This window comes from Trachemys scripta, chromosome 4, assembly GCF_013100865.1.
Source record: "Trachemys scripta elegans isolate TJP31775 chromosome 4, CAS_Tse_1.0, whole genome shotgun sequence".
Classification (NCBI taxonomy): domain Eukaryota; kingdom Metazoa; phylum Chordata; order Testudines; family Emydidae; genus Trachemys; species Trachemys scripta.
In genome coordinates, this window is record NC_048301.1 from 68,795,807 (window position 1) to 68,809,695 (window position 13,889).

General features: G+C 42.6%; 1 protein-coding gene across 3 annotated transcripts in view; it reads left to right on the forward strand.

Annotated features, from left to right (window-relative positions):
* PLEKHH1 (pleckstrin homology, MyTH4 and FERM domain containing H1) overlaps window positions 1-13,889 on the forward strand; it is a 93,915-nt gene that overhangs the window by 42,467 nt on the left and 37,559 nt on the right. For all 3 annotated transcript variants that reach the window (XM_034769354.1, XM_034769353.1, XM_034769355.1), the window contains exons 8-14: window positions 3,174-3,252; window positions 4,522-4,613; window positions 5,349-5,499; window positions 6,540-6,679; window positions 7,991-8,101; window positions 11,407-11,493; window positions 12,529-12,690. In XM_034769354.1, coding sequence (XP_034625245.1) covers window positions 3,174-3,252; window positions 4,522-4,613; window positions 5,349-5,499; window positions 6,540-6,679; window positions 7,991-8,101; window positions 11,407-11,493; window positions 12,529-12,690 — 822 coding nt within the window. The remainder of the gene's footprint in view (window positions 1-3,173; window positions 3,253-4,521; window positions 4,614-5,348; window positions 5,500-6,539; window positions 6,680-7,990; window positions 8,102-11,406; window positions 11,494-12,528; window positions 12,691-13,889) is intronic.

The window sequence follows — 13,889 nt, forward strand, 5'->3', positions numbered from 1 at the left end:
CCATGCAACAAACCTCGATGCCAACTCTGCCCACATATCTACACCAGCAACACCATCACTGGACCTAACCAGATCAGCTACAACATCACCGGCTCATTCACCTGCACATCCACCAATGTTATATATGCCATCATATGCCAGCAATGCCCCTCTGCTATGTACATTGGCCAAACTGGACAGTCACTATGCAAGAGAATGAATGGACACAAGTCAGATATCAGGAATGGCAATATACAAAAACCTGTAGGAGAACACTTCAACCTCCCTGGACACACAATAGCAGATGTAAAGGTTGCCATCTTACAGCAAAAAAACTTCAGGACCAGACTCCAAAGAGAAACTGCTGAGCTCCAGTTCATTTGCAAATTTGACACCATCAGATCAGGATTAAACAAAGACTGTGAATGGCTATCCAACTACAGAAACAGTTTCTCCTCCCTTGGTGTTCACACCTCAACTGCAAGCAGAGCACCTCACCCTCCCTGATTGAACTAACCTCGTTATCTCCACACTGATATATACCTGCCTCTAGAGATTTCCATTACTTGCATCTGAAGAAGTGAGGTTCTTACCCACGAAAGCTTATGCTCCCAGTACTTCTGTTAGTCTCAAAGGTGCCACAGGACCCTCTGTTGCTTTTTACAGATTCAGACTAACACGGCTACCCCTCTGATACTCAACCCTGCTGAGGAACCATCTGGCTGTTGATTTAGTTTGTTTTTTAAAAACCCAGAAAATGACGCACACAAACTACATGAAAAGAACATTTTTAAGGTTGGAAAGTTAAGCCCTCAAAAGTTAGGAAATGTCAGAATTAAGGTTGCCTGTGCAACCTTAATTTGGCCCCCTTGTGCATGTGCTTTATGATACAGTCAGCTACATCTATATTATGAGTGAAGGATGTAATTCCCAGCTCGTGTGCACAACTCGCATTAGCTCTCATTGAGCTGCCATGAGGATGTGTATGCGCGCTGGTAATCACGCCCCCAGCTCGTAGTACAGACATAGCCTTTAATTACATGATCACATACAATTTTTTTCCCAGGATCCCTCCTTTATTCAGTGCATAGGATGAGCCTTCTGTGCAGATGAATCAGGGTTGTATTGTGAAGGAGGCTGTTGTCTGTAGGACTCCTGCCTGGCTTGTTTCAGAATTTGGGAGATGTGTGGTGAATGAGGCAGGGGATTGCAGGAAGAGAAAGGACGGTCTCATGGTTAAGGCTGTTGAATGCTGCCCTGGAGAACTGGGTTTTATCTCTGCCTCTGCCACAGAGTTCCTGTGTGATGCTAGTCGAGTCACTTAAAAAAGTGGTCCCCAAATTTGAGTGTGGTCCCCTTGGGGGCGGGGCATGGAGGAACATTCAGGGGGGTGGAACTTGGGGGGGGGCAGGCCAGCCCCCATGGGGGACAGGGAGGAAGTGCCCCCAGCCCTGCTTTGTCCCCAGTCCAGTCCCAGCTGCAGCTCTGCTCGACCTAGGATGACCAGATAGCAAGTGTGAAAAATCGGGACAGGAGGTGGGGGAAATAGAAAAAGCCCCCAAAATTGGGACTGTCCCTATAAAATCGGGACATCTGGTCACCCTAACTGCACCTCTCTGCTCCAGCCCCATCCGCAGCTCCGCTCTGCCCCCATCCCAGCTCTGTCCTCATTCTCTGTTCACCCCCTGGCCAGCACTGTCTCTAGCCACAGCTCTGCCTTCAGCCCAAGCTCCTCTGCTTAGCCAACTGTGCAGGAATGGAGGGGGCATGTGGACAGATTGCATTATTAGTAAGGGTGGGTGTGACAGGAGAAGTTTGGGCACCACTGACTTAAACCTAACTTTTCACAGGTGGTCACTAACTGTGCATTCCTCATTTTCTGGGTGCCCAGCTTGAGTTGGGTGCCCTGGGGTCTGATTTGCTAAAATGCTCAGCACTAACAGTTGCAACTGAAGTCAATGGGAGCTGTGGTTTGAACATATAAAGTGTTGTGTAATGCTAAGCTCGCTGAAAAATCAGGTCCTAAGTGTCTCAAGTGGGGCACCCAAAATTAGTGGACACTTTTGACCTTGATCTCTCTGTGCCTCAGTTTCCCACCTGTAAAATGGGGATAAAACCACCCACTCATCTCACAAGGATGTTGTGAAGATAAATTAATTAACGTTTGTGAAAATCTCAGATACTGTAGTGATGAATGCCATAGAATTTCCATAAGGAATTTAATAATTGTCTTCAGAGCCAGATTTGAACTGTGTGTATTAAATAAGACATTGGGCCACCCAGTGAACAATGAGGAGAAACCAAACTATTGAATAGTTACTCATTCAATGAGTACTGTTCGTGCTGTGCACTGAATGAGGCAGAAATCCTATGGAAAAAATTAAAGACTGTATTATAATGCATATGCATATGGTTAACCTGAATATTGGCATATTCTAAATTTTGTGTGCTTGATTTTCCAACCTTAATGCTATTTTCATGTAGTTTTTTATGTGTAATATTATATATTACTTGACAATGTTTAATTATATGGCGATAGCGTTTTTAAGGAATAAACACGAGGATGCAGAATTAAGGATTATCTTCCAATCTCAAAAAGTGTTTGCCCACTTTTGACTGCTTGATTTCTCAATCTTAATGTTGCATTAGTGTCAGATTTTTTTCCCGTGGAATTTGTGTCATTTATGAAGCTCTTTGAAATCTTTAGAGAGGAAATGCCATATGTTATGGTAACTCAGGACAAGGCTTGTTCAAATAATTCCAGCTATTGCCTCTATTCCCTTGGCAAAGAATAGGAATCTTTCACAGATGTTCGCTTTAGACCTTTTTTTAGTACATTTTAATGCAGTATTCATATCAATGAGACCAGCATTTCTAAATTATTATTTAAATTGATGATTGAGTGTAGATGTCCCAGTTTGAGGATATGATCTCTGTAGCACTACCAGCAATTCAGCTGTGATTCAGGGGGTGGGACTGGATATCGCCACTACAGCTCCCTTCCCCCATGCAGTGGGATGGATCAGTTTCTCCTTAGAGATTCTTTCCTTCATGGATGTGGCTGCCAGTCAGGACAGAAAGGAATGTGAGGCCATTAAATCTGAACAAGTGAAATAGTTCAGTTGACTTACAATTTGATTGTTATATTCTGGTGCTTTTTCGGACCATCACCCTATGCAATGCTATTGTTCCAGGAGAGTCGGATCTATGCAGTAGCCAAGTCTGGCATGAGGCTGTCGGAGGTGGCCCTCGGGACTGACTCTCCCAACTGGAGTAAGTTTGAGATAAGATCCATCCAAAGAGAGAGCTTAGGCTGAGGTTGTAAGACATTAGCCTCTGGCTGTTCATGTTTTCTCCTTTTCTTGCCTGTTTTCAAATCAGATCTCATCCTGGCTGTCAGCCAGGTTGAGGAAGATATCTGGGCCTAGATGGGTATGCCTACACTGCATCTTAGAGTGAGCCTCCCAGTCCAGGGCCACATATTTGTGCTAAGCAGGGTTTGATTTAGTGCACTAAAAATAACTATGTAGATGTTGCTCGGGCTCTCGAGCCTGGGGGAGGGAGTGAGAGCTGCAATGTCAAAGCAATGTTGACACTGCTATTTTTAGCACGCTAGCATGAACCATGCTAGCATGAGTCTGTGGACCTGGGCTGGAAGACTTGCCCTCAGTTGCAGCACAGAAATACCCTGAAGGACCAATCCTTGGTTTTTTTTTTTTTTTTTGTCCTCTATGTTAAGTAACTTCTAGGGGAGGGGGGGGGGCGCGATTTACCCCTTTCCGCACTTATGACAAGACACTTCTCTGCATACCCTGCTGTTGCCTGCCTGTGATCTGCTCTCAGGCTGTGGTGACCCCACCATCATATTCCACCTATTTCTGAGCTCCCACGACCTTTGGTGACCTATCAAAATGGCACAGGAAGCTAGGCATGGAACCTTCCAAAATGAAGATGGGGAAGGCAGTTAGGGAATTAAATATTTGGCATGGTCCTCTGGCACTGACTTCCTTGGGCATAGTGCTCTGACTGGTATCTCTGTGGTATCTGTGTGAACTTTGGTAAGTTGACCCTATGTAGCTACAGGGATTAAATAGATCTAAGGCTAGCCCTGGGCCCACAAAGTGGGGAGCAATGGAATACCTTTCTTGTGTTCTCTATTAGTAAGATGGCCAAACAGTCTCACCCTAGTTCAGTTAAGTCATGGTTGGTCATGCACTTCTCCACCAGAATGCTAAAATCTCCTGGTTCTGCCTCTCACTGTGTGGTTCACTGTGCCTGGCTGCCATCACCCTAGGAGGAATGCAAGGGTGGATGAGGTGTCCTATAGGCACAGTGGAAGAGGAAGTGCAGTCACCTTCGAGAACATTCCAAAATTAGTAATCCCCACAACCTTTGCAAGATCAAGTCTTCCAGATCAACCTCCTTCTCACTAAGTCGTCTTGTTGAGGTTCCCTATTGCTACATTGTACCTTCACATCTACTTCCCTCCAGTAAAACCTGCTGTTTTTTCACCAGTCTTTGTTCTCTCTCTAAATTTTCTAGTTTCGAATTTTCCATCATATTCAGCTTCTGGGCCATTCACTTGTCTTATCTACAGAAATGTCACGGTTCCAGTCTACACTACGCTGAAGGGGGTAAGGGATTACTATACTTCACCTTTTGTGTTAAGGAAAGAATGGGGAGAATTGCCACCATTTTGAGAGTAGCAAGGGATAACACTGAGCAGACAAGAGGGCTTGAGAATGCCAGGGAGCCCTGCAGACTGACAGGCTGCAGTGGAGTAGCAGATGCCACATACACGGTAGTAATAGATATATTTAAAACTATTTTATCTTTGCCAAACTGAGGGCAATATTGGCAACTTGCTAAGTCCCTGAATACATCATCAAATTTGCATAAAGTGAAATTTACAAAGGTTCAGTCCACTGAAGCTACAGATCCCCATTCGGGGAGGACAGAACACTGGTATATGTTTTAGACCAGGCAGTTCTTGGGAAGCTTCAGGAAGATGGGTATGGTGGAGACTAGTGAGGTCTTGGAGGATGGAGGCCGGAGGAGAATGAAATAGAAGATGGATTTTGGGAGCCCAAGGGGAAAGATTGGGTTTGTGAAGCCCTAGGAAGACAGAATCTGGGGAGACTCAGGAATATGGGACCTGGAGGGGAACATGGCCTGGAGAGTCCCTGGAGAAAGAGGAATGAGAGTTGAAAACCTCAGCATGATGGTGAGTGCGGTGAGAGGGCCTGGGTAGCTTTGAAGAAATAAGACTGGCCCTGTTCTGTTTGTGCTGTCTCTTTATGAATTGTAGCATGTGTTTGTACTGGAGAGCCTCCTTCCTCACATTCTGATCTTGAAGTCTTGTTTTCCAGAAAGCCACCCAGATCAGCAACGTTCCTTTCTTAGATGAGTCCTCAGGCTCTGATGATGACTGCAGCTCCCATGCCAGCTTCAGGACCTCCAATGGTGGATCTGAGATCAGAAAGACCAGCATGCCAGGCAGCCCTCGTGCTGTGAAACGAGGTAAGGCAAACCCAGTAAATTGGGGAGAACAGGCAGACTTGGGCTGCCAACCACTGCTCAGTAGAAACCAGTCTTCTAGAATAGTTCTTAGTCTACGATGGAACTCTGACACCAGGACCAGTTTGGGGATCTCTCCATTTGATTGTTACAGCCAAATGATTGTGACACATAGATCCTTGGAACCATGAGCTTTTACACATTAGTTGTATGCTAAAAGAAACACCTTTTTCTTTCCAGGCCATCTGTTAGGCATGCTAGTGCCAACTCATGTCAATCAACTTCTTGTTGGCTCCTGTTAGCTCTGTCACAGCTGTTAAATTCTGCACCAGAAGCCAAATGGCACTTAAAAAGGTGCTCAATTATTTCCTGCCTTTGGAGCATCAGATAAATTGCATCCTGATCAGTATAAGTGAAGGTGAAAAACATGAGAATGAGAACTGCCGTATGGATCCAATCTAACTTTCCGAAAAGCAGCACTGTCATTGCAAGTGGCGAACAATAAACCTGAATTCTGTATATGTGGTTTAAAATTGTCTCTTCTCAATGCTGTACGTGGTTTAAAATGGTCTCTTCTTGTGCTGTAGTGGCTAATGTGTCTGTGTGCCACTGGAATCTAGAGGCAGAAGGATTACAGAAAGTGAAGCTGTACTATTAGTAACAGATGATCAGGGTTCTCCTTTAGTTCAAGTGGTAGAGGCTTGTGGTTTGACAGCAGCGGTTCTTGAGCTCTATTAGTTAAAATTCTCATGTGTAGTTTGGATAGTGAGTATCTTGCCTGTGTTTAGGCAGCCCTGAATTCATTACATTATAGAATTCCTTCCCATTCTCATGTTTACAGAAGAATGGGTTCACAGGCCTGGGTGGTGGGATTTGGATGTCCAAGATTTGGAACAATATCTGATTGATTTGCTCACCTTGAGCCAAGTAGCTTTGGGGTTGAACTGGAGGCTTTTTCAGACAGGCAGGCTCAGGGTGCAAGTTACAGATCTCACACAGATCCTGAGCACATAGGATTCCCATTGTCCCTTAATTCCTGGCAGGTGTCTCTATGTCCTCGCTGAGCTCAGAGAGTGATTATGCCATTCCTCCTGATGCCTACTCCCTGGATGGTGACTATTCAGAGCCAGAGCACAAGCTGCAGCGGACATCTTCCTATTCCACTGATGGTGGAGTCTGCAGTGTAAGTTTTATGCCCCCTTGGACATCAATTCTGGGATATGGACACAGCACTGACCCTGAAAGAGGAGTGGCAAAGCTACAGTATGAAGGATCTGCCATGCCAAACCAGACTGTTGATCCAGTTTGTCTCTGGCATCAGCCACTGCCTGATACTTCATAGGAACCCCCATAATGTACTTGGCCAACTGTGTAGTGCTGAGCATTGGCAATACAGTCCTTCCTGACCTTGGGACCATCAGCATGAAGCTTGATTATCCATACCAGTTTTCTGCACATCCCACTCTTCTTTAGGTGATGGTTGTGACCTTACCCATTTGTACAGAAACAAAAAGTTCTTCATTTGGAAACATGGGAGGCATTTTGATCTAGTGATTAGAGCAACAGAGCAGGAGTCACAAGACCCAAGTTTTATTGCCAACTCGGCCACTGATTGATTGTGTGATATCAAGCAAGTTGCTTAACCGCTCTGTGCCTCAGTTTCCTCCTCTATAAAATGGGAGTAAAGATAATTGCACGTCTCTGTAAAGAGCTTTGAGATTACCAAATGAAAAGTGTTCCATAAATACCCAGTGTTATTTTATCATTGCTGATATGGGCTTGCTTCTGCAAGCACAGCTATAACGTGCTGCATCAACGAGAAATGCTCCTTTGCAGCCACCACATTACTCCTGCCTATCAGCAAGGTAAGGACAAAGCGTGAAGCACATAGCTCAGTGGCATGAGATGTATTTTGTTTAACCTCCCATCTCCCCACCTCAGCCACAAATTATAGACTTCACGCAGGGACCACTTAGTCAAACTCTATAGCCTGTGTTATTCAGGAGGCCACACTAGATGATCATAGTGGCCTTAAAAATCAATGAATTTCTCATGTGAATCCATTATTTACTCACCCCTCCACCCATTTTTTTATTCTCTTATTCTTGAAAGTAAACGAGTATACATGCAAGAGGCTTGAGACTTACTGCTGCCTAGAGCTTACCCGTACTTCATTTATGTTTGAAGAGTGCTTAGCACGTTGTATGGGGAAATAATAATTTTCAATGATTCAGGCAATCTGTGAAAGCATGACCAGTCCTGCCTTCCGATATCTTCTTCACTGCCCCACACATCCACCATAGTACTTACACATACATGAGCAGTAGCAGATTCTCAAAGTTATGCAGTGATGTGGGCCCTGATATCTGACAATCTGGGCTGGAGAGAAGATGGGGGATGCTGGAGACCTGGCAGATGGCAGCCCTTGGTGTGGGCACTTCTCAGTTGCTTTCATCTTGAGCTCAGGATAATCCACCTATCTTTTATCCTCTAGGAGCCCATGGAGAAATCGGGCTATTTGCTGAAAATGGGCAGCCAGGTGAAGACATGGAAGAGACGTTGGTTTGTTCTGAGAAATGGACAAATCATGTACTACAAGTCTCCGGTGAGTGAGACACAGGGGAAAGGCTGCTTGAAGTCTGAGTTAGTTTCATTAACCGGTGAAAGGTACCACATGGATAGCTCTGGCAACTGAAATCCTCTGTTTATTCACATAACAGAGACCACATGGGCAGCTGCAGTGCAGACTTGCCCCCCACTACCCTGCAAATATGCCTCACCCCGAGCCTGGGTACGACCCCAAGGATGAGGGGAGTCTCCATTCAGTCATTGGTTTCTCTGTTCAGACAGAGGGGCCGTGTGTAGTGGTGGTTTTTGTGAAGTAACAACGTATCCACTAGGAACTGGCTTGAAACTTTTGACTGACAACACACAGACCACTGAAAGAAAAAAAAAAAAAAAAAAGAGTGTTTATCCTCACATTGATCTTACTGTAATATGAAAGCAAATGCAAAAATAAATGCAAGTGCAACATTAAGGGTATGCAGGTAGGCACTCAGATGTGAAGAAGTTAGAAAATTAGGACTGACCACAGACTCTTAACTCTTCTCCTTGTACAAACATACGATTCAGTGTTAACTGCATGGTCCCATACTGTTTCTCAAATAATACAATAGCATACCATTTTTTTCCACCTAGTGGTAGGTGATCATTTAAAGAGTACTACAATATATACACACAAGGGGCTGTATTGTGTTGCCAGTTTAATTTTCATATGTCCTGAGTTTTAAGTGTGTAACATTAACATTTTCTTTCATATGATTTCCTTGGAATGTAGGCATTGCCAAATCAGCTAACAGGACCTTCTAGTCCAGTATCCTAGCTACAAAAGTGGCCAACATGAGATGAGTCACAGGGTGGGGTGTATGCGTGTGTGCAAGAAATTCTACAGTGGACATTTATCCCCTCCTAGGGGATATTTCTTCCTCACTCCCATCAGTTTGTGGCTGGCTTATGACCTGAAATATGAGTGGGTTTTAATATTTTCTTTTTTAAATCCTACCTATGGTAATTTTAAATGTTTTCATTATCCATAAGCCCTCATTCTTTTAAAAATCTTACAAACTTTTGACATCTCAGCTATTTAATGGCAGTGAGTTCCACAGATGCATTGGGTAAAAAAATAGGTTTCCTTTTGTTAATTTTAAATTTGTTAGTGTAAAAAGTTAATGTAAAAAGAGAGATTCAAAGAAGTGTAAACAGGAGCACCCAATTCACCATCACCATATCATTCATTCTTTTATTTACATCTGTTCTCTAAACAGTCGCAGTCTTTTTATTTTCTCCTCACACAGAAGCCTACCGAGGCCCCTAATAATTTTTATTACTCATCTCTGACCTGTCCTCACATTTCTGGAGATAGCGTGACCAGAACTAAATGCATTATTCTAGGTGAGGGTACACAATTGAATTCTGTAATGGCATTACAATACTTTCAGTGTTACTTTTACCTTTCCTTATGTATCTTTTTTTTTTTTTCCTTTTGACATCTGCTACACATCGAGCAAATGTTCTCTCTTTTATCCACTATTTTGTGAAGCTGTTCAAAAAGCTACGAAAATTGGGTTGCTCTTCCTTTACAGCAGCGAAGCTAATTATTCTCTAACATATCACATTTTTCAAAGTGTTAATAATTCTGTTTTTTAAATACTGTTCAACCATTTTTTCTGGTACTCAAGTAAGTCTTACTCTCTTGTAATTCCCAGACCTATTCCTAGTGCCTTTGTTAAGATAGATACAATATTTGCTATCCTCCAGTCCTCTGTCAAAGAACTTATTTTGATGAGAGATTGCATAACTTTATTAGCAGCTCACTCAGTTAATTCTTAAATTTCTTCAGAACTCCTGAATCAATCTCATCTGCACCTAATGACTTCTTGTTCTTAAATTTATCATTTTGTTCCAGCACCTCATCTTAAACACATCAAAAAAGAAGGTCTGAGGAATGTCTCTGCAGAAAGGAAATTACTTAGCTTCTCTGCAATGTCCTTATTCTCCTTAAATTTTCTCTTTACTCTCTGGTAGTCTATCAGGTTCAACAGTTGCCTCACAGGCTTCCTACTTCTATTAAAAAAAATGTCATTATTTGTTTCTATGTTTTTGGCTATTTACTCTTCAATTCCCACTTTGCACTCCTAACTTCTGTCTTACATTTTACCTACCATTATTTCATTTTCTTTTCTATAGACTTAACTTGGGCTGGGTTTCCATTTTCTGAAGGATACCCATTTGGCTCAAATAACATCTGCTTTAAAGGTAAAAAAGGAAATTATGCAGTTTTATGACTAAGAAGCACCAGCCAGGCAAGGTTAACTAGTGCCTATCAATATTGCTACTAAAGTATGCACTTGTACACCAGTCAGCCAAAGGGCAATTAGTTTGTTAGTCTTACATGGATTTCCATACCTGTGTAAGAATGTACCCTTGAAAGTGCACAGTATAAGAAATCCTAAAGATGGCATAAAGACCAGCCCTGCAGATCACTCATTGATTCACTTTTGGTAATCCTCCTGGGGGCTTCCTAGTGGAAATGATCACACAAAAGGAAATTAAGAATTAGTCTCTCATCAGATAGCCGCTCATTGGGGAAGAAAAATAGTTCAACTGTGGTGGAATTTTTCAAAAAAATATGGGAGTTGTTATGGAAAATTTAATGCACCAATTACGTACCCAGCAAAACAGACAGCCATTTATTCAATATTCAGACAAAGTACATTCACCTGCCAAAAAAAAACAACACCAAAAACCCAGCACACCTTTCCAATTTTTTTGAATATTAACATCTGATCGACTTACCTGGTCTGTTAAATGCATGTAATCAGAGATTTCACTCAAAAATTTTTAAAAAAAAAAGCCAGAACAAAACACTAAAAGAACATGTCATGGATAGTGTGAAGATGCTCACTCTGTAACATGTTAACACCCCTTTAAAAAGAGAGATCTGATTGCTATTACCGTATAATGTTTCTCTAAACAAAAGTTCACTGTTGTAATGATTGTTGTATTGTCTCTGACATTTACAGATTTCTAAAATCTGTTAAAACTTCCTAAACAGAGAAATAGTTTTAAATAAAAAGCATCCTGCTCTTCCGTCTCTGCACATTCCTGATTAGCATAGTGTGGGGATATCTCATATTGGTGGTGCCTATGGGCATGGGTGTGCTGTACTTCCATCCCTGGGAGCTAAGTTCTCATTAGCCTGGTGGAGGAGGCACCTCTCAGTCTGTCCCTAGGGTGGCAGCCACATGTTGCCTAAAATGCATCCAGGTGTGATGTCTCATACTCCATACTTCTAGCTGGCTGGTGAAGCTAGTACTGATCCTTTTGAGATTGTTGCCTTTTTCTTCACAGAGCGATGTTATCCGCAAGCCTCAGGGGCAGGTTGAGCTGAATTCTTCTTGCCAGATCATTCGGGGTGAAGGGTCCCAGACATTTCAGGTGAGAATTGCCTTTTGACCTTGCACATAAACACATGCTCAAGGATGTAAACAGGGCTGAGTGGGAGAGGAGTTCCTTCAGTCTGGATGGTGTACCTGGTCATGACAGATGTGTATTGACTTTCCTGGCTTTTATTTGCTTTGTGTTTCAGCTTGGGGAGGCAGTCAGTTTTGTATAAAAATGAGCAAAGGTCCAAAATGCAACCTAAACCCAGCTTTCTGATGTTTAAAGAAGTTCAGATAACTTTCTCCCCTCTGCATTTCCCTCTGTGCAGCCAGCACCTTCTTAAGAAAGGTTGAACCTTTGTGAGAGAGTCTGTTATTGTGCTGCTTCTGGCCCAACCAAAAGCAGTGGTACCAGGAATCTTCTCGGCGAGACCATTCTCATAAGGTTTGGAGAAACATCTACAATTTTGGGTGCATCTCGAAACTGAGTCTCCAAACCATTTGAAATTGGCCCATCACTAGCCCTACTTGTCCTAGGGCAAGGCATCAATGCCAGGGGACTTCTTTGTAAAGGAGATGAGATATTAAAGCCTCCCTTGCATTCTGAGTGGGACTGGCATAGAGTGAGCTCCCTTCTGCCCTTCTCACACTGAAGTTAACTGAGAGTTAATGGTAATATCTTGTATTCATGAAACAGCTTTCCTCTCAAAGGACTCCAAAGCACTTTGGAAGCTATTGAGGGCAGAGGGCAAAAATAGGCTATAAATATGGATGTATAAATAAAGAAATAGACAATACTTCACCCACCACTAAAATGCAACCACCTCTATAGTGACATATAGCAGCTACTTAATAGACCTAAGCAACATTGCAGAACAAGAGAGGAAATGAAGAAGAATCTAGTATCCAGCAAAAATATGGGGGGAATTTACAGATGTAGCATGTAACTATTTGAGTTTGAATTTGGCCAAGGACATAAGGGTTAACTTCGCTACTCATAAAAATACCCATATGACCATACGACTCAACATCTGAAGGAGAGATCACACGTGATCAGACTGTGACATTTCTCTGCCTCCTTTCCCTCCAGCTCATCACTGAAAAGAGGACCTACTTCCTGACAGCAGACTCTCCCAACATCCTGGAAGAATGGATCCGTGTTCTGCAGAGCGTTCTCAAGGTGCAGGTGACCAGCTCTGCTGCGGTCCCTCAGAATGATGCCAAACCCACTGTGAAAGGCTGGCTCACCAAGGTAAGGTGGCTCTACCCCAGTCAGTCTCCCTCCACACCCAATGGCCTCACAGACAACAGCCCTCTGGGTTTATATACCGAGGGCCTGCAAGAAGTGTGTGTTTTAATTCTCCCTGGAAACTTGGGGGTTACAGAGAGGCAGAGGTGGATTCCTGAAGTTCAAAGGATCAGGGAAAGAGGTTATGATAATTATATACATTGAAGAATGGAATAGAGCACCCTATCAGGACACATTGACCCTCTCCAATAGTACAGTGCAAGAACAATGCAAAATATTTTACAGCAATTAAAGTAAATGCTTTTATAATGTCACATATAATTAACGTATGGAACTTGCTGCTGTAGGATATTATCAAGAAAATTATCTAGGAAGGTTTGAAATGGATTGGACACTTATTCATACAAGAATAGCATCGGCGGTTATTTTAGTCAGGATACACTTCCAGGCACCATGGATTCTAATTCTTCAGGACAAAAAATGATCACTACTTGGAGTCAGGAAAGAATTTTTTATTCTCCCCATAGAACAGTGTTGCACAAGATGCATTATGGGGCTCCTTCATGCTGCACTGGCCAATGTCCAAGTGAAGACTAAAGTCTGGCTGGTCTGTAGTTTGCTCAGGGCAGTGGCTCTCAACATTTGCAGACTACTGTACCCCTTTCAGAGGTCTGATTTGTCTTGCATACCCTCAAGTTTCATTTCTCTTAAAAACTACTTGCTTACTAACTCAGATATAAAAATATAAAGGGTCCTAGCACATTATTACTGAAAAATTGTTTACTTTCTCATTTTTACCATATAATATAAATATTTTACTAACATTTCAGTGTATAGTATATAGAGCAATATAAACAAGTCATTGTCTGCATTAACTTTTAGTTTGTACTGACTTTGCTAGTACTTTTTATTTAGCCTGTTGTAAAACTAAGCAAATGTCTAGATGAGTTGATGTACCCTCTGGAAGACCTCTGTGTACCCCCAGGAGTACATGTACCCCTGGTTGAGAACCATAGGAGATAGGTCACCAGACTACATGGCCCATTGGTCTGTTCCTGTGTAACAGGGAAAAGGTCACTAGACTAGATAGTCCATGGGTCTGCTTTGATATGTTGAATATTTATCATTATTTAAACATTTTTATTCATGTATTTTGTATATTGCATTTCAAAACACAATAACATTTTCAGAAGGATCTCAGG